This window comes from Maylandia zebra, linkage group LG1 (genome assembly GCF_041146795.1).
Source record: "Maylandia zebra isolate NMK-2024a linkage group LG1, Mzebra_GT3a, whole genome shotgun sequence".
Taxonomy (NCBI): Eukaryota; Metazoa; Chordata; class Actinopteri; order Cichliformes; family Cichlidae; genus Maylandia; species Maylandia zebra.
The window spans coordinates 44,631,579-44,651,113 of NC_135167.1; the positions used below are offsets into that span (position 1 = coordinate 44,631,579).

The following is a 19,535-nucleotide window of genomic DNA, read 5'->3' on the forward strand; positions in this document are numbered from 1 at the left end:
CTTTCACTTTTTGAATGGAATTGGTAAAATAAACTAACTTTTTGATGATATTCTAATTTTATGACCAGCACCTGTATTTTAGGCTGCAAGTTGAAATGGATAGCTTTACCTGAATTTAAGTGGTATTTTATGTTTACCAACAGGCATCGAGTGGTTTCCACAGTAAAATACATTTTTTTATGCATAACTTGGACCACAACTTGAAAGATATTGTGCATGTAATGGGTTGCAAAGTCTCTCTTTGAAGACTCAGCAAGTGCATTTCCTTTCTCAGACATTTGCAAAACTGACAGTTTTAAGAATTGTAACCTTATATTGATCATGTTATTGACTGATCACACTTTTCTGCCTTTGTTGCTGCACAACTACATTTGCAGTGGATTGAAAAGGTATTCAGAGTCATTCCTTTTTAATAACACTCTTTACAGTTTCTCATTGAATTAAAAGACAGCATCATGCTATAGAGGTATCTCTGAGTTGCAGATGAAAACAGCAGGAAAGATGAAGTCAAAACAAGACACATTTCTAGAGAGACGTGACCTGAGCCTGACGTGATCATTGAATACATAAATCACTGATATAGGCAGAAATCATAGGGTAAACTTCCTACATCATCATTAGATTATCTTGCCCAAAATAAACAAACATACCCTCTGAAGATAACTTCAGTTAGTCTGGTTTGTACAAGTACTGTGCCTTCAAGAGTGTATTTTGGTGCACTTTGGTAGATAAGACAAAATAAAATAACTTTATTGTCATTGCACAGTCATACCTAGTACAATAGTACAACAAAATTGGAAACTGTCCTGCATCAGCACAACACAGTAACTCAATAGATAAAAAGAATGAGTGTATGTTTATTGCACATTGTTATCATTAAAAAAAAAATTAAAGAAAAGAAAAAAAGCCCAGGGAGGTCAGCTGTTAGCATTGATTAGGGCTATTGCCCTGTTGTAAAAGCTGTCCTTGAGTCTGTGCGCAACCTCAGCAGTCTGAATCTCCTGCCAGACGGAAGCAGCTTAAACGCCCGGTGTCCTGGGTGTGTGCCGTCCTGTAGGATGTTGTGTGCCGTCCTGCAGGATGTTGTGTGCCGTCCTGCAGGATGTTGTGTGCCGTCCTGCAGGATGTTGTGTGCCGTCCTGTAGGATGTTGTGTGCCCTCTTGAGACAGCAGTTTTCCTTCCTGATGTCATCAAGTGCTGAGTACATTAGGAATTCTATGAAAGTCCTATATTACCTGAATTAAGAGACTTATGTAAGGCTGTTTTTATTTATGCATTTGGCAAAAAGTGTTGTAATATGATGGCCAAATAAAAAAAAAAAAAAAAACCCTATTTTTTTCAATTTTGCTTGATCAATGCCCAACAGACACTTTATTAGTTAAATTTTTCTAGTAATGGGTTTGACCCTTTTTTTTTTTTTTAAAACCTTCGTTAACTCGTTCAGTCTGGGGCCCGTTCTTCGTACCTCGCCAAGTAAGTTAGCTGGATATGATTGTTGACGATTTCGCGTGATCCTGGATCGTTCGGTTCCCCGAAGCTCATACGGGACTTGCTGTCATAGCAACAGATCCGTAAGCGTAAACCTGCTCGGGAGCAGGTTTACTTTATGTAAACAGGATTAGATTGCAGCCACGCAGGTATGTCCGCTTCATTTATACGAAAGCAACAGCGATATTCCACCACTGTTTCACCATAAATACATATTATCAATGTAACTAAAGATAATGCAGTACTTGATCCTTTTATTGATTTCATACAGATACATACAGGTCATTTCCTAAAAAAAGGGAAATGTACTATTGGGCGATCGTGGCTCAAGAGTTGGGAGTTCGCCTTGTAATCAGAAGGTTGCCGGTTCGAGCCCCGGCTTGGACAGTCTCGGTCGTTGTGTCCTTGGGCAAGACACTTCACCTGTTGCCTACTGGTGGTGATCAGAGGGCCCGGTGGCGCCAGTGTCCGGCAGCCTTGCCTCTGTCAGTGCGCCCCAGGGTGGCTGTGGCTACAATGTGGACTCCGGTCTATTCGCACCAGAACCTCTCGCCATAAGAACAGTTTCTTCCCCTCTGCTGTCGGACACATGAACAATAAACGTACGACTGTCCCCGCCACTAACTCATGACCCTACGCTGTGTTCACTGCATGATTCCATGTTTTGGCACTGATCACCACCTCATGTATATATCTTTCTACGTAGCACTTTTATTTTTTCATGTCTATTTAAGCGCAATTTATGACAGCATGTTTGCACTGAAGCGCCGCAGCAATTTCCTAATGTTGTAAACCTGCTCAACATTTGGCAATAAAACCCTTTCTGATTCTGATGTAGCTGCCATCACCAGTGTGTGAATGTCTGTGTGAATGACTGGATATGTAAAGCGCTTTGGGGTCCTTAGGGACTAGTAAAGTGCTATAAATACAGGCCATTTACCATATTAATCATTCTATTTCATGTATTTGATTATTTCAGATGTAATTCACAGTTCAGAGTAGTAATTGTAAATTACTTCGTGTAATCAAGATGAGAGACCACGGCTATAAAAGCCAAGGTGGATTTGGGAAGTCTGTCGCAGCCATGTCCTGTCCGTATACGCGAGCCACCCATTGCGGAAGGTGCAAGATTGATAAGGAGAGTCCTCAGAATTCAGCGTATATTGCAGGACAGACAGGATCCTTTAGCTCAGCGCGACAGTGTGCTCATAGAGAGATATCGACTTTCCCGTGAGGGTATTATTCACTTAACCAACTTGTTGACGAGGGGGTGCAGGACCACCACCTGTCTTTTTGTGCTCTGCCCTTTTCTTGGTTGCTGTTATAAACAAACAGATTATTTCAGGGTCTATTTTCAAGAGACTAAAAGCAATATAAGTGATAAATATTACCATTCTGTAGAATATTCTTATATTTCACTTTTACCTGTTCCCATGTTCTAGTGGGTCCTGTTGTGGCTCTAATGTGAAAGAGGATATAATGTAATATAATATAATAAATCTACCCTACCACCTACTGGTGTTGGCCAGAGGGGCTGATGGTGCGATATGGCAGCCTGGCTTCTGTCAGTCTGCCCCAGGGCAGCTGTGGCTACACCTGTAGCTGCCTCCACCAGTGTGTGAATGTGAGAGTGAATGAATAGTGGCATTGTAAAGCGCTTTGGGTGCCTTGAAAAGCGCTATATAAATCCAATCCATCATTATTATTATTATTATTATTATTATTATTATTATTATTATTAAATTACTTACTAGTTTAATTTGTCAGCAACTCTCTGCCAGCCCTCTCTCCTTGCTTTTGCAGCCTTTGCAGTGTTCCCTTGCGTTTTAATTAAACTCTGAAACTGTCACGGTTCTGGGTCCGTTGGACCCAGTATTTTGAGTTCATTATGTTTTGGTACTTTTGCATCATGGATTTTCCTTTATGTTTCTCTGGTACTTGGTGTTTCAGTTATCTTGGTGTTTTTCTATATTATGATTTATGATCTGATACTGTTGTGATTATGATTATCATTTAGTAGCCTTTGGTCAGTGTCAAGTCTGTCTCTGTCTAGTCTGTGTCTTAGTAAAGTGTGTTTTGTTTCCTGTTTTACTTTGAAGGTTCTTGTTCCTGTCTGATGTTAGTATGTGCAGCTTTGTTCCCCCTGTCTCGTTAGCCCTGATCTCTCCCAGCTGTGTCTCCCTCCTGTTGCCGATTCCCCCGTTACTACCCTGTGTATATAAGCCCTGTGTTTTCCCATGCTCAGTGTTGCGTCGTACCATCAGTTTATGCCTGTGTGTCCTTGGTCTCAGTGTTCCGTCCTCACTTCATGTTTGTTTTCCTGCCAGCAGTAAAGCTGAGGTTTTTTTGAGTTACATTCCATTTTCCGAGTCCTGCATTTGGATCCTCATCTCTGCCTGCCCGCACACAGAGCCCTGACAGAACGACGCGACCAGTAATGGATCCAGCGGACTCACCGTGGAAGCAGCTCCCGTTTTGACGGGACTCGGCTAGCGCTTGGAGGGCCTCCGTGCTGCCGTTCCTCGCTGGCAGCCTACCCTTCGGCCCACTCGTCTGCTTCCTCCCCGCAGACGCCCAGGTCTCGCAGAAAACGCTCCAGCCGGTCCCGGGAGGATTACTACGAGCCTGCAAGCAATCAGCTCACGCCTGCACAAGCCTTTTACAAGATGTTAGGGATTATTATCGTGCCATCTGACTCACCCAGCATTTCCACATCACAGCAGGAGCAGCCACAGCAGAAGCAGCCACAGCAGAGTCCTCCCTCGTCACATTCCGCCAGCGCCGCTCCCTCTTCAACAGGGAGGCAGCGAACACGCAGCCAGCACTCACAGCTCCAGCAGGAGCCTGGGATTCAGCTCAAACAACCGCCTAGGGTGAGTGACAGAGTCTCCCTTCATTCGCCTTTTTTGTCAAGGGATAGACAGACTGTTTCCCCCAAAGCTGCGAACGCCAGCTACATGAACACTACAGCTCGTGTTTCTCCGGTTCGGGAAAATAAAAGTTTTTGTTTTAAGAATGACTATTTTCCCATTGGTTCAGAAGACTGTGCGCCTGATGTTTTTTCAGATCCAGGAGTTAAGACTGTTCCGTCTGGATCTGTTTATTCTGGAGCTATGTTTATTCAGTCAGCTGCCCGTCCGCTTTCAGCTCCAGTGTCCCCTGCTCGGCAGCCGTCTGTAGCTCAGTCTCCAGTGTCCCCTGCTCGGCAGCCACCTGTAGCTCAGTGTCCTGTGTTTCCTGCTCAGAAGCCGCCTGTAGCCCAGACACCAACTCCACCACCACCACTTTCGCCTCAAGCTCAGTTAGCCGCCCGGCCTCAAGCTCAGTTAGCCGCCCGGCCTCAAGCTCAGTTAGCCGCCCGGCCTCAAGCTCAGTTAGCCGCCCGGCCTCAAGCTCAGTCTCCAATTCCACCACCGTCGTCATCCCAACCATTGTTTCAGTCACCCTCAGTTCAGCCTCCTGTTCAGCAGCCACTAGCCCTGCACCCTGTGTCACTTGCTACCCCGGTACAACAAGCTCAGTCAAATCAATCTAAAAGGAACTGTGTTTCATCAGTTTGTTCTAAGCAGAGCAACAAACCTCATGATAATGTAATCATTCCTAAAAAGCTGGCCAGTTCAGAGACTGTGACGCGCTCCAGGGCCTCCCCAGAGGCTGAGTTTCAGCCCTCAGCCTACTCTGGACCCCTGGAGGCTAGGAACCCAGCTGAGGACTGCACCCGGCTGTCACTGCCTGAGCAGAGTCAATGCTCTGGGCGGCTGAAGCCTGCTGGTCCTGTTCTTTCCCTGCCAGAGGCCCGTGCGCCTGCTGGTTTTGTCCTGTGTGTTCCAGGGGCCCCTGTGCCCACTGGTCCTGAGACTGTTCTCGCTGGAGGGCCCGAGGAGCCCGTCCAGCCTCCTTCCTCGTCAGCTGGGGGGCCCGAGGAGCCCGTCCAGCCACCAGCTGCTCAACCAGCAACCTCATCCACGCTTGCAGCGGCAGTTTCATCCATGCCGCCGCCTGCTGCAGCGCCTCCGTCTCCAGCTTCCACGCCGCCGCTAGCTGCAGCCTCCGTCTCTTCATCCACGCCAGCTGCAGCCTCCGTGTCTTCGTCCACGCCAGCTGCAGCAGCCTCCGTGTCTTCGTCCACGCCAGCTGCAGCAGCCTCCGTGTCTTCGTCCACGCCAGCTGCAGCCTCGGTGTCTCCACCCACGCCGTCGCCTGGCTCGGCTCCGGCTTCAGCATCACCCACGCCTGGCTCGGCTCCGGCTTCAGCATCACCCACGCCCGGTCCGGCTCCGGCTTCAGCATCACCCACGCCTGGTCCGGCTCCGCCTTCATCTTCGCCTGGTCCGGCTCCGCCTTCATCTTCGCCTGATCCGGCTTCAGCTTTGCCTTCAGCTTCGCCTGGTCCAGCTTCGGCTTCAGCTTCATTCGCTTCGCCGGGTCCAGCCTCCGCATCCGCTTCAGCGTCGTCTGGTCCAGTCTCCGCATCCGCTTCAGCGTCGTCTGGTCCAGCTCCCGCGTCCTCATCCTCATCTGGTCCAGCTCCCGCATCACCAGCTTCGTTTGGCCCCGCCTCTGCATCAGCCTCACCTGGTTCAGCCTCCGCATTCGCTTCAGCGTCGCCTGGCCCAGCTTCGGCTTCAGCCTCTGCCTCATCTGATCCAACCTCCGCTTCGCCTGGGGCTGCAGGGGCCACGCAGCCTTCGGGTCCCCTCCTACCACCTCCACATTGTCGGTCATCTGCCAGGCCGCTTGTTGGGCATCATCACCACCGTGGCCGCCCTCCGGACTTCTGTTGCCGCCACTGCCTTCTGCGTGGCCGGCCTCCAGGCTTGCATTCCCGCCGCCGTTGCCGTCCGCACGGTCGGCCCCCAGAACTGCTTCCTCGCCGCCGTTGCCGTCCGCACGGTCGGCCCCCAGAACTGCTTCCTCGCCGCCGTTGCCGTCCGCACGGTCGGCCTCCAGAACTGTTTGCCCGCCGTCGCCGTGTGCACGGTCGGCCTCCAGAACTGTTCGCACGTCGCCACCGTTGCCATGTGCACAGTCGGCCCCCTGGACTTTTTGTAGACTCTTGGTGAGCTCTGGTTTCGTTTTGTTTTTGATATGCTTTCCTGCATTTTTTGGACTCTGGTGCTCCTTGTTTTTTTTGTTTGGACCCAAAGTGCAGACATTCGGAGGCAAACGTGAATACAAACTCAGCTTCACTGCTGGATAGCAAGGCAGAACAGAAAACTAAACAAACTGAGAATACAAACTGGCTGGCAAATGGACAGAACACACAGCGTAGGATGATGGAGATCAAGACACAGACAAAAGAAAACACAGGGCTTAAATACACAGAAGGAGCGATCAAGAAATGGGAAACAGGAGGGAAACATGACTGGGACAAATCAGGGCTAACGAGACAAGGGAAGCAAAACCAGATACATTAACATGAGACACGGACTTTCAAAGTAAAACAGGAAACATAACACAGAGACGCGGGGACAAGGGGAAACAGCAGACAGGGGAGAAAGCAACTGTGGAACACAGAACAGAAACCAGAAGGCAGAACTCTGACAAAGAAAGCAAAAGACTAGAAATGATAAATTAAGGCAAAATCAAAGTACAATAATAGTGAGAACTCAAAACTCTGGGTCAACAACCCAGATCTCCTAACAAGGTGGGCGCACTTCTGAAGCTGGTGATTCCCCAAGGAGCTGGAGAAACAATGCTTAACTTCGGACACTATATTCCCTGGGCTGGCCAGAGGAAGAAGAGGTTGGTGAGCAGTACTTGCTTTCTGCAGATGCGGCAGACTTTGACCTCAGGTTCTGTTGGGCAGGGCGGTGCTGCCATGGGCCCCCGTTCGGATGGGCCTGGGCCCCCTGACCTTGGTGGATTCCAGAGAGCAGGGGTGTCTACTGGAGTCAGCAGGGGAACTGGCCCCTGCCTTTCTTCCCTCCCCATCCCCACCATAATGTAGGGCCTTGGGGTGCAGGTGTGTCACTAGGATGCATTCCCCTTCTGTCCTCTTCTGGCTGCCTGTGCCTCAATTTTATTCCACAACCTAGACATCCACATTACTCACACTCTCATAACACATACATATAGGGCTTTGGAGTTGACGTCACGCTGCAGTGCATTGTAGGATCGCGGCGCCATGTCAGAAGGCCACGAATCAAAACAAACACACTGTGTTGGAAATAGGACTGCCAGAACCATGCTTATAATAGGTGCAAAAGGGCTGTATCACGACCGATTGCACTCAGACGCCAAGAGACGGTAACTGGAAAAAATAGTGTGCATCGGTAATGTGGACCCGTTTGAAATAAGGCAGTGGAGTGGAAACCCAGACGACCCACCGCTGTTGTCCTATCCCGATATCTTCGCGTACCTTGTCTGTGGAGTCAGCGCATACACGGCGAATCAGTTTCGGAATTATAAATCGCTGGAGGCGCACATCTAATTCACAAACGGTTGGGTACAAGATTTGGCCGTTTTTAAGCCTCCACGTTGTGAGTACGTTGACCATATCACCAAGATACAGCCAGAGGTTACACATAACATTGACTTCTCCTCAGCAGCTGCCCCCAAAATTGCTCTAGATGAAAACATAAACACACCGTCCGCAAAAAAGGCAAATTCCACTTGCTACTCTGGAGGAGTTGATAAGCTACTCCATAAACAGAACATAGTTCTGCTGCATCACACATTAGGGTGTTTGTTCTAATTTTCTATGACCTCGGCGCATTGAAAATAAAACTAAAAGCCTATAAAGAGCAATATGAATTTCTTTAGAACTTACCGGAATGAAAATGTGGGGAGCACACCAACAAAAAACTGGGGATGGCAGAGAACTCGATATCAGCTCGTCTCACCGCTGCTATCCAGGCCTGCCGTCTTTGTTTGGTAACATCAGATACCTGAGCCCCCCGTTGCTTCCAGGAGGGGAAACAGTAAAAAGAGAGCCCTTTTTCCAGCTTATTCCCTTCCTGATCGTGTGATCTAACATTGCAACCGACAACACAGCAAGTACACCTGTTGTCCTCTGGCAGGAAGCACCATGACCTCCCATGTTTTAAATACACTTTAGAACAGCACGCAGCAACACTACATATGAGCGGGTGGAGGGAGGTTTGGGGTCTTCACTCACCCCCATTCTCTGTTAGCCATCGGAGCAGAGGGGCTGGGATGAGGAGCTCACTGTCCGATTGGCATCTGGAGTGAAGGGCCTCCCTGCTACTGTGGAGCCAGGGGTGGTCTGCTTGTGTCCACCCCAGGGAAAAGGGTAACATCTCCTGGGTCTAGGTGCGGTTTCCCCCTCTAGGGGTGAGGGTACCTGGACCTGGGGTATAGAGTATGTTTGGGGAGTGTGATTGTGTGTACAGTGTCAATTTGTGTCAGTCTCCATGTTGGATGAGTGCCGAGTGTTTGTATATGTGAGCATGAGGGTGGGAATGCACGTTTGTGTCTGTGTGTGCCTGTTCGTCTGTGTCTATATGTCAGGTCGGGTCTAAGACTCCACCCCTCTGGGAACATCTCACGCCCTCCAAGGCATGAAGGCCTATCTCCCCTCACCACACTCCCTGCCGGTGGCTGGCGCCTGTGGTTCGGTCGGGCCACTTCCGGAGGGTGGGGGGCCCTCAGGTCTCTGGGCCTGGAGCTTGGTCTGCTCTGGCGCAGAGCCCACGGGCAAGTCACTGCAGCCCCCTCTGGCTTTTGCTCCATGGCTGCCGGGTAACCCCTCGTCTGGGCTCTCCTCAGCTCTTCTCAGAAGGGTGCCATGGTTGCCCCTCCGATGGTCCTCCTTGGGTTCTCGCAGTCTGGGGGCCTCTGGATGTCTGGGGCCTGGATCTCCTCCATGCTTGCTTCATGCCCTAGGGGTCGGGGCTGTGGCTCCCCACACCCCCTAGCAGATCACTACATGGAGAAACCTTTTGAACACAAGCGTGCTGATCCACACAGGTGTGCATACAAGTGTACATACGGGTGTTCACAGACACAAACTGCACCTTTCTTGGCTGCTACCTCAAAGCACATTGCGTGCCCTGTCGCTCTTGCGTGCTGTACAATAACATTCAGTATTCAATATTTAGTATTTACTGTTATTTACACTTACTGCGATGGTGTTGTGTTTATTATGTTGCTCTCCTTTTGCTTGTTTACTCTTTTTTTATCTCTTAACCAGTGATCCAGGGGATTTTTTTTGTTAAGCATTTGTCTCACTGCATAAGAAATGAACACTACAAAGACGTGAAGGAGATAGTATGTGTGGATTTAACCCAAGGCCCTGCTGTCTTGGCTAATTACAGACTAACCTTCCTTTTTATCTCAAAAACTATTGGAATAGTATTTGTAAAACAGCTAACTTATGTGCAGAGAAATGGTTCATTTGAAGAGTTTCAGTCAGGTTTTGGAGCACATAGGCACATACAGAAATAGCTTTAGTGAAGGTTTTTAATGATCTTGGCCTCTAACAGTGGACTCAGTCTGACCGATCTCTCAGTCAGAACATGGTATATTACATTTAGATGGAAACTAGCGAGCTAACGTTCTGCTGACTTCTAATTCTGTTAAATTTAATAAATTCTGTTTTCATGGATGCCGGGATGTTTAACTTAATTGTTACACCAGGTAAAGCAGCAATGCTCATTATTTTATTAAAGATGAAAGAATTTAGGCAGTTTTAACTCTCAGTGATGCTGCAGTGTTCGTTTGACTTTGGGACCTGAAACGGACGGAGTTTTGGACTCAGATTACTCCGCAAGGCTTCTGACTACTGTAGTCATAATGCTCCGACAATCCATCATGTGGTGTGGCTTCGTAGCTTACCGAAGTTGTACTTAAACATTTATTGGCAGTTTTTTGAGCCATGTACCACATAAAATCAGTTCGAGGTCAGTAAGCACAACAAGAATTCATACATAAGGCACACCAGATTATAAGAAATTAAGAAAATTAAAGCATTTTAAGTATGCCTTATACTGTGGAAAATAAGGGTCTGTTTTAGGCTGTGAACAAAGATTGCTTTAAAAATAGAAGTGTTAATCACTTATTTTCATTAATCAACAAAATGCAGTGAATGAACAAAAGAGAAATCTAAATCATCAATATTTGGTGTGATCAGCCTTTGCCTTTAAAATAACATAAATCCTTCTAGGTAGTTTTTGAAGGAACTCAGCTGGTAGGTTGTTGCAAACATCTTGGAGAACTAATCACTCATCTGTGGATGTAGGCTTCCTCACATCCTTCTGTCTCTTCATGTAATCCCAGACACACTTGATGATGTGTCGAGTGTTAACGAGCTAACTGAGCTAACTGCGCTAACGCGCTGATGCCGTGCAGCCCCACGCACAGGACGATCCGTGCTAACTTGTGAACGGAGATTTGCCGCGTTAATGCAGTTAACGTTAACGTTGTTTCATTACTAATGATAAAGAAGAAAACACACAACAAAATAGCTGCATGGCCCTTAGCTATGTTCAATAAAGCAAAGACTCTATTTCTGTTTTATACACTGGCGGGGTGTGGTTTGGGGCTCTGTTGCATAAGAGGGGTGGTGCAGTGGGTTGAGCACCATAGAGGCTGGCAGGGCAGGTAGGCTGGTACTGATTGAGTAACTTAAACAGTACCAGCTGTTTAACCACACCTCGCCACAATGTATAAAAACAGAAAGAAAGTCATTGCTGTACTGAACATAGTCATAAATAACTAACAAGAAATGCAATTTCTCATTCATTTTCTGTTCTCAGTGTTATACACTGTTGTAGATTGGGAACCACTTTACATGCTTTACATCTGGCTGGTGCTCACTAATATGTTCCTGTTTCTTTGGTCCAGAGCAATGTATATTCAGCTTCAAGAGCCAACAGGAGGCCATAGAGAGAGCAACTCACACACAGTATGGCCTAGTGTCAGCAGTCTTTACAAAAAGTGTGGACAAAGCTTTATCTGTGTCTGCAGCACTGGAGACTGGCACTGTCTGGTAAGTCCCTTAAAGTCCCTGTTTATGGTCCTAACAGCAGAGGGATGTTCAAGTTAAAGTTTGTGTAAATGAACATGAACACTGGTTAACTATAATGTTAATCTTTGCTTATTTCTACTCAAACTGAAAACCAAATAATTAAATATCAGTAAATGGTTTATTTATTTGATTTATACCATGGATGGGCTGTTGCAAAGGTTTGTATCTTTACTGAACACATGAAAGAACTGACAGTCAATAAAAAGAGACCCCACTCCCCCAGACTCCCTTTAGAGCATAGGTGTCAAACTCTGGCCCGCGGGCCAAATTTGGCCCGCAGCCTAATTACATTTGGCCCGCGAAGCCATACCAAATTACTATCAGAGCTGGCCTGCTGGTATTATACAGCTAATATATATATTGTTTAGTACTAAGCTTTGCTTGTTCCATATTAAATTTTTCAGCAAAACGTGTTTGAGTCCATAAGAAAAGATTCATTCTTATATCTGGAGGAATAAATATATTTCATTAAATATTAACATTAGCCTGCGACTTTGTTCCAGTTTTGAATTTTGGCCCACTGTGTACTTGAGTTTGACACCCCTGCTTTAGAGGGTATAAGCCTCAGCTGTTTCATTACTCATACACTTTCATTATATTTATTGGATCTGTATTTTCTAACTTTTCTCATGTGTTGTCTCTGTCCGCTCAGTGGAGAATATGCTATGCTGAATACTCTGAGGTGAAAACAGTGACGATCAAAGTGAAAGAAAACGTCTGAGAAGAACTGGGAAAATCGAGTGCTCTGCACTTCCTGTTGCACGAGACCACATCACAATTCTCTAACACCCACACACTCCAAATTTTGTTTTAAACAAACTATGCTGAAAGCAGTGTAGGGGCAATATATGAGATATCAGAGCACTAAAAGGTCCACTTTTGTTTTTGTCATAGGTAAATGTATTGTGGCAGCACATAAATCTGATGATGTCTCATTTCATTTTTCAAAGAATACCCCAATAATTTATTGTGAAGCTCCATGGAAGTACAGTGAGTTCTGTATATTGTTTGAAATTAGAAACTCGTTTAGGCAGGGAATTCTAGCTTATCAAAAGAGCACAGCACGTAAATTAAGCATGGAAAAATCTCAGTTGTGTGTACAACCAAAGCTCACTTTGATCTCAATGATCCTAAGCTGATAAACTTTGGTCTGTCCTCGAAGATGCTGTCAGTGGGTTTGATTTGTTATTTGATTAGTTGTCTCTGCTCTTTTTTTTTCAGGGTTCTTTTACCAGTGATATCATCAAGTGTGACTATCTAGATACAACAATCTATTGAAAGTGAAATTCTATGTGAGAAAAATGGATCAAAGAAAACAAAGAACCAAAAAAAAAAAAAAAAAAACACCTGAATGTCCATTGACTGAAGGTCCTTTTATCTACCTGGCGAGCTAATGGTAGTCGTAGTTATTGTTGTTTACATCCCCATTGATGCTAATGTTAGCTCAGCCCTCAACCACCTCCAACTTGTCATCAGCAAACAGCAGCAAGAACACCCAAAGGGCATCCATGTTGTTGCTGAGGACTTCAATAAGGCACGTTTGACATCTGTACTCCCCAAATTCCACCAACATGATAGGTTTCCTACAAGTAGGGACAGGACACCGGATCATGTGTACAGTGTACAAGGAGGCCTACAGGAGGAAGATAGAGAGCTTATACACACACAACAACCCCCACCAGGTGTGGAGAGGCATCCAAGCCCTCTCCAGCTTCAAAGGTCAGCCTGACACTAGCAGAGGAGCTGAATACCTTCTTTGCTCGGTTTGAGACCACCCTGCCCCTGACATCCCATTGCACCCCACTTACTACCTGTTCAGTACTTGTTTGCTTGTTGTAAGCAGAGATGGGCAGTAACGCGTTACTTGTAATCTGATTACTTTTTTCAAGTAACGAGTAAAGTAAGGGATTACTATTGCAAAAACGGTAATTAGATTACCGTTACTTTCCCGTAGGAACGCTGCGTTACTGCGTTACTAAAACCGTGATTTTTTGCGAGAATGTCTCATGACAGTGACGTAAGCGAGTGCGACGTTGGTGACAGCAGCTGTGTGCAGATCAACAATGGATAATATATCGAGTGCGGGAGAGAGTATGAGCGTGCAGCGTTTAAAGCGTGGAAGTACTGACCTTACTTTGAGTTTGATTCCATAAAAAGTGACAAAAACATTAGTGTCCGCTGTGCGTGGGAAGAAAACTTCTTTTTACAGCGAAAAACCCCTAAACTTCCAACAAGCACCGAGTAGCTACGACGTAATGGGAAACTCACAGAGAAACTCGCGGATTCTTCCACTGACCGTGGCACACCTGCACCAGGGTAACCCTCCGCCTACCCCACTCCTGCTTTACAGGTGAAAATAGAGCAACAGCACCGCTGAGTCTGTGACTTTATTTATTTTCTGCTGTGTTTTACTTGCATCTATTTGAAAGACTGAGTGTAAACACACAAAATATTTTATTTTATGTGCTGGAATGTGCAGAAAATAAGTTTAAATGTTAAACTAATTTCTTCCAGTCAGTGAATGTTGCAGATAATTAAATTTTTGCTTCATGCATAAAATTAAAAGATTAAAACTGATAAAACAAGTTTTAAAAAGAGACTTTTCCATTTGATTACATTTTGTATGATGGATTATGCAGAAAAAGTAGAATTGGGCTGAAAGGTCTATCGCTTTATCACCTATTCAGGTTGTAAATCGTGTTTTTAAAAAGTAACTAAGTAACTAAGTAATTAATTACTTTTGAAAATAAGTAATCAGTAAAGTAACGGGATTATTTTTTGGGGGAAGTAATCAGTAGTTAGTTACTGATTACTTTTTTCAAGTAACTTGACCAACACTGGTGACTACATAGATGTGTCTGTTAACCTTGTTTGTTCTTTTCCTTACAGAAGGTTTTATGAGAGACACAAACCAATAAAACATCCACAAAGTCATTCGTTTTTATTTGGGAGACTGGGCAGAAATACCATCCATTTACAGTATTCCTGATGTATGCAAATTGACTTTTTTGTTCTGACCGAATTTAACATATATATATATGTGTGTGTGTGTGTGTGTGTGTGTGTGTGTGTGTGGAGAGAGAGAGAGAGAGAGAGTATGCAAATGGCTAACAAGCAGCCATTATGATTTGTCATACAATGACAATAGGAGGCAAATCAACAATCAGTGTCTGTCTACTGCTTACTAAGATAGACCAGTGGCTAACAAACGTAAGCAGAAATGTTATCTTGTTCAGGATACATGTTATACATAATACCTGTCATTATCCAATGACACATCTGCTTACCTGTATCTTTTGCTAGTTTCTCCTCCTCCTTTTTTCTCTTTTTTTTGTACACTGAGCACCTGATGGCTTTAACCTTTTCTTGTCAATCTTCCGCTGGTGTTCATTTTGCACTCCAGTATCAACACCCATCCCCAAACCCGAAAATCACCACAACATAACCTAACAGACCTACACCTTAGTGCAGAGATTCGATTAGTATAGGGGTTTTTTTTCTGGGATTTCGTACAGCCCAGGAAGAAATAATTAATACATAATAGGCTTGAACTGACAACATTATGAATGAAATGTGCTCTATTTGGAAGCACCCTGCTCCCTCCCCTTTCGAGAGGTTGTGTGATAGACCTCAGCAGCACAGCATCGGCAGCAAGCAGGCGCACTGAGGGCTCACTTTTCGCATATGTGTGACAGAATTTAGAAAACACATCGGTGCAAATTACAAATCTATATCATAATGTATTCTGTTTTTGTGGTTGTTGCTTTCTTTTATTTACTTTTATTTTGCGAGCTGGTTATTAAATGCCAGAGAATCCCTCGCCCCTCCTCCCTGTGCGGCAAGCAGCAGGCGCACCTCGCCGTGTCGCCCATATCAAAAACACCACTGTGTGAGGCCATCAGTCCACGAGACCAAGCTTAGGTTAAAACTGGATCATGCAACAAAACAACGATCGCAAAAAAACACTTATCAAATCTGCACAATCCCTGAAAAAGAAAATGCCAATTTCAGACCTCAACAGGTGCTCTGGGGAACCATCCTAACCGTTGTTTTTGCGCATGCGCACAACACGAAATTAAGTGGCGAACCATCCTACCTTTGTGAATATGAGCTAGAATCATACTTGAACCGCTAAAAGTCAGTGCCAAACCATGCTATCTTTGTGAATGTTACCTACAAGCATACTTTAACGGGTAAAATGAAGTGGCAAACCGTCCAGGCTTTATAATTATGAGCTACAAGCATACTCTGATGGGCAAAAGCGTTTCTACAAGCCTTTACAACCCTTCTGGACCTTATTTTGAAAAACACACCAGGCATCCATATTATTTTGAAAATTAATACCGGAAACTCTGTGTTAAACAACCCGACTGCTCAAAATTCGTCCGGAGTGGAAAGTTTTTTCGTGGAATCAGGAAGTCCAGTAAAAGATTGTTGTGAGGTAATCCGCGGCTGGTATATACAGCAACGCTGCAAAACCCTCTCTGCCTCTCACTGGACCTTTCAGGCATGCGGTAAGTTGGATATTAATGCGGTGCTAAGACGTGCTGTGTCTCGTGGTAAGCAGGAACCACTAACTCAGTTGTCGTGATTTGTTTTTTTAACTCTTTTTTTGACAGAGTTACTGTTAAAAAAAAAAGTAACAAAGCTGTTTTTCAAAGTCTGCCCCATTTTCTGTGACATGTCCCACAAATGAAAGCACCTTGTGTTCCAGCAGTCATTGTTGTTGTTGTTGTTGTTATTATCGATATTATTCAGAAGTTGGCTAGGGGTATAAAAATTTCTGCGCAGCTACACACAGCAGAGACATGCACAGACATTTGGACTGTCAGCGGCTACAGTCACAGTCGTTATACCTCATGTTGGCACTCCAGACTAACGCTAGAAAATGCAGCATGGAACACATGCAGGGGCCTGTCCTTCCAGCTTTCTGTTGCCTGAGGTATTTACTAAGCACAGTTATAGGCCATCTTCCAGATGCGCACCTGGATGTTTGGTATTTCATGCTAGATACTGGTTATGACTCCCACTAGTGCTCAGTCTCCTCCTTTCCGTTTACTGTACAGTCTCAAGGTGCTGGACTTGGGGTGAAACTCTGTAAGGAGCTTCCTTGTCTGTGCTTCCTATGGCCAACAGGGTATCTGACTAACAGTAGGGTGTAGGCGTAGATTGCCCAGATCTTGTCCTTCCCAATCATCCGACTTCTCGGGACATTGCCTGACCCTCTGCAGGTATTTGGTGTTTGTCGCTTTCCTAGTAGTCTCTTCATGGTTCCCATTTACCTGTGCGATTCCCAGGTGCTTGTAGCTGTCCTGTGTTACTGCAGTGTTGTCTTCTGGTTGTGCGATTCCTCAGTTTTGACTATTAACAACTGCTGTAGTTGGTAGAGCAGGGCAATATGACCAAAATATTTATCAGGATATAGGGCTGTTCGATATAACGATATATATCTGTCTGTACTGATGACAGGACATCTCCTTGGTAAATCCCGCACTTGGCAGCTTGTGCTGTTGGCTTGAAGTTGGCCTCTAGTGTTGTTCGCGACATCACCATCCTTTTAGTGCTCTGCTCGTGTAGTGAGCCATATGTCTGTTTATCTTAGGCACTATGATGCCTGATAGGACATTACATGTGGTCCTGAGGCAGGTTATTGGCTGTTAGTTAGATGAAACCGGTTCCTTCTGGGGATCCTTGGGGATCAGAATTGGAACACAGACACAGCAGCTTGGCATCCTCTCTACCTCTGTGCCCCCATCAAACACATGTGGTTATTGATGATGTGAGTCCTGGTAGGAGTAGTAGGATAATCCTACAGCACCATACTTCTTGCTCATATTTAGCCATATCATGTCAAATGTATAGGGCAACGCTACAATGTGCAAATGGATGACAGCGTGTTGACTGAAGGCAGAGAGAACCGCAAGCAACAACAATAATGATGGATTGCATTTATATAGCGCTTTTCATGGCACCCAAAGCGCTTTACAATGCCACTATTCATTCACTCTCACACACTGGTGGAGGCAGCTACGGTTGTAGCCACAGCTGCCCCGACAGAAGCGAGGCTGCCATATCACGCCATCGGCCCCTCTGGCCATCACCTGTAGGCAGTAGGCAGAAGGGTAAAGTGTCTTGCCCAAGGACACAACGACCAGGACAGAGAGCCCGGGGATCGAACCGGTTACAGATGCGATTCCCAACCCCCTGAGCCCCGGTCGCTCCAACAGAAGATAACTGTAGTATAAGCCTGGCAGAGCATCTCAAGGGAGTTTATACTTTAGATAGTTATGAGGACTAAGGACTTTCATCCAAGTATTAAAAACAATCCATATTTAATGATTTTATGTATTCTGTTAAATGGGCCAATAAGATTTTTGTTAAATTGTGGCCTGCGCTTCACAATTTCTCCAAATACTAAACATTTCATGCAATGCCTTTGTTCAATACTTTGAATTCAACCTGAAAGTCTGTTCTTTGATTTTGATCTTTTAGCACACTTAGTTGTTGTTTTGTATTATTCGGGCTGCACAGCTAATTGTGCCTAATCAACTGGTAGAATGACCTTTTTTAATGAATTCAAAGAGTATGTGTTTGTTCTACATCACAGCAACCTTGTCTGTGTGCAGGCTGACAGGTATATTTAGGCCTCCTCTTTCCTTTAACAGTGGTTAACCTAACTAGTAGCTCCAAGAAGAATGTCCTACTGGTCTGTTGGTCTTCACCGGGACTCTGGAGACATTCCCAGCAACATGGAGCAAAAAAGCAGTAAGTAACCTTCCCAGCATCTTATGTGTGTCTCTCTTATGTACATGGCTGGTTTGCTGGGTTTTCTTGATGCAGTCGTGGCCTCATGAGGCAGGTTGAGAAAGGACGTTACTGCAAACTGAAATGTAGCTATGTGTGAAGTGGCAGCAGCACTTCTTTCTTTTAGAAAAAGAAGAACTGAAACTATGATGGTTTCAAAAGTGTTATTTTTTGCCATTTGTATGTGAAGTAAACTGTGCACCCTGACATCTCGCTTAACACATGTAAGCATCTTCTAGATTTTCTTCCTGCCAAATACAGCATGTTTCACTCTGCAGTGTGTGGCAAATGATAATAGATGACGTGGGATTAGGTAGGAGAACAGTGGAACATTGTAAACTGGTTTGTAGTCAATTTGATTACTCTTTTTTTTCCCCACTGTAACGAGGAACCTAATGTGTTTGTATCTTTTGACTTCCTGACTATAATACGACAGACATTCAAATTAATTTAGCGTTAAAAAAAAAGAAGAAGAAGAAGAAAAAAAAAAGACATTTTGCTTAAACTTTATAAACTTGCATAATAATATATAGTCAAAGGAGCTTGCAAAGAAAAGCGTCTGGACTTCTTTAAGTTGCTTGAAGACTCTCCACTATTTGACCTTAGAACTGAAGCAGCTTCTCGGATGAGAGGTGAAACGTCTTCAAGCAACTTAAAGAAGTCCAGACGCTTTTCTTTGCAAGCTCCTTTGACTACGATGACCTGGATGACTGAGAACCTTCACAGACATAATAATATATAAGTTAGGAACCCATCAATCTGGGCAGGTTTTCCTTATCACAAAGGAATCTCACCCAATAATGTAACACAGTCCTGCACATTACAGTTACAAAGCTTCTTCAGCTACATGTGTGCCGGGCACACAGAAAAGAAATGATTAAACAAACTTTATTAATCCCTGAGGAAGTTCATTGATCACAGTAGTGCGCTACTCCTACTCACAAAAAATAAAACATTCATCAGCCAGAGCCTGATCTTCAACAGGTAACACAAGCAGTGAGGAGCAGCCAGGGTTAAAGCCTATTTCTACTTGTTCATGGTTCTGAAGTAGAATCACTGTGGCGGTCGCTTTAAAGTATCTTTGGGCTGATATGCATGCTTGCTTTGTGTTTTACAGGTTTTCTGTTCATATGAGTGTAAAAAAACAAACAAAAAAACTGAAGGAAAGATTGCATATCTGTCCTTACTAGGATAGAGATTTGTGTTGATGTGTGCAACTGTAACAAAAGATTTGTTTTATAGGCTGGTAAA

At 45.0% G+C, this 19,535-nt stretch overlaps 1 protein-coding gene across 1 annotated transcript in view; it reads left to right on the top strand.

Annotated features, from left to right (window-relative positions):
- Window positions 1-15,833: 15,833 nt before the first annotated feature.
- Window positions 15,834-19,535, top strand: part of lrrk1 (leucine-rich repeat kinase 1) — a 94,910-nt gene continuing 91,208 nt past the window's right edge. Inside the window, exons 1-2 of the mRNA XM_024799389.2 lie at window positions 15,834-15,994; window positions 18,146-18,245. Coding sequence (XP_024655157.2) covers window positions 18,176-18,245 — 70 coding nt within the window. The 5' untranslated portion in view covers window positions 15,834-15,994; window positions 18,146-18,175. The remainder of the gene's footprint in view (window positions 15,995-18,145; window positions 18,246-19,535) is intronic.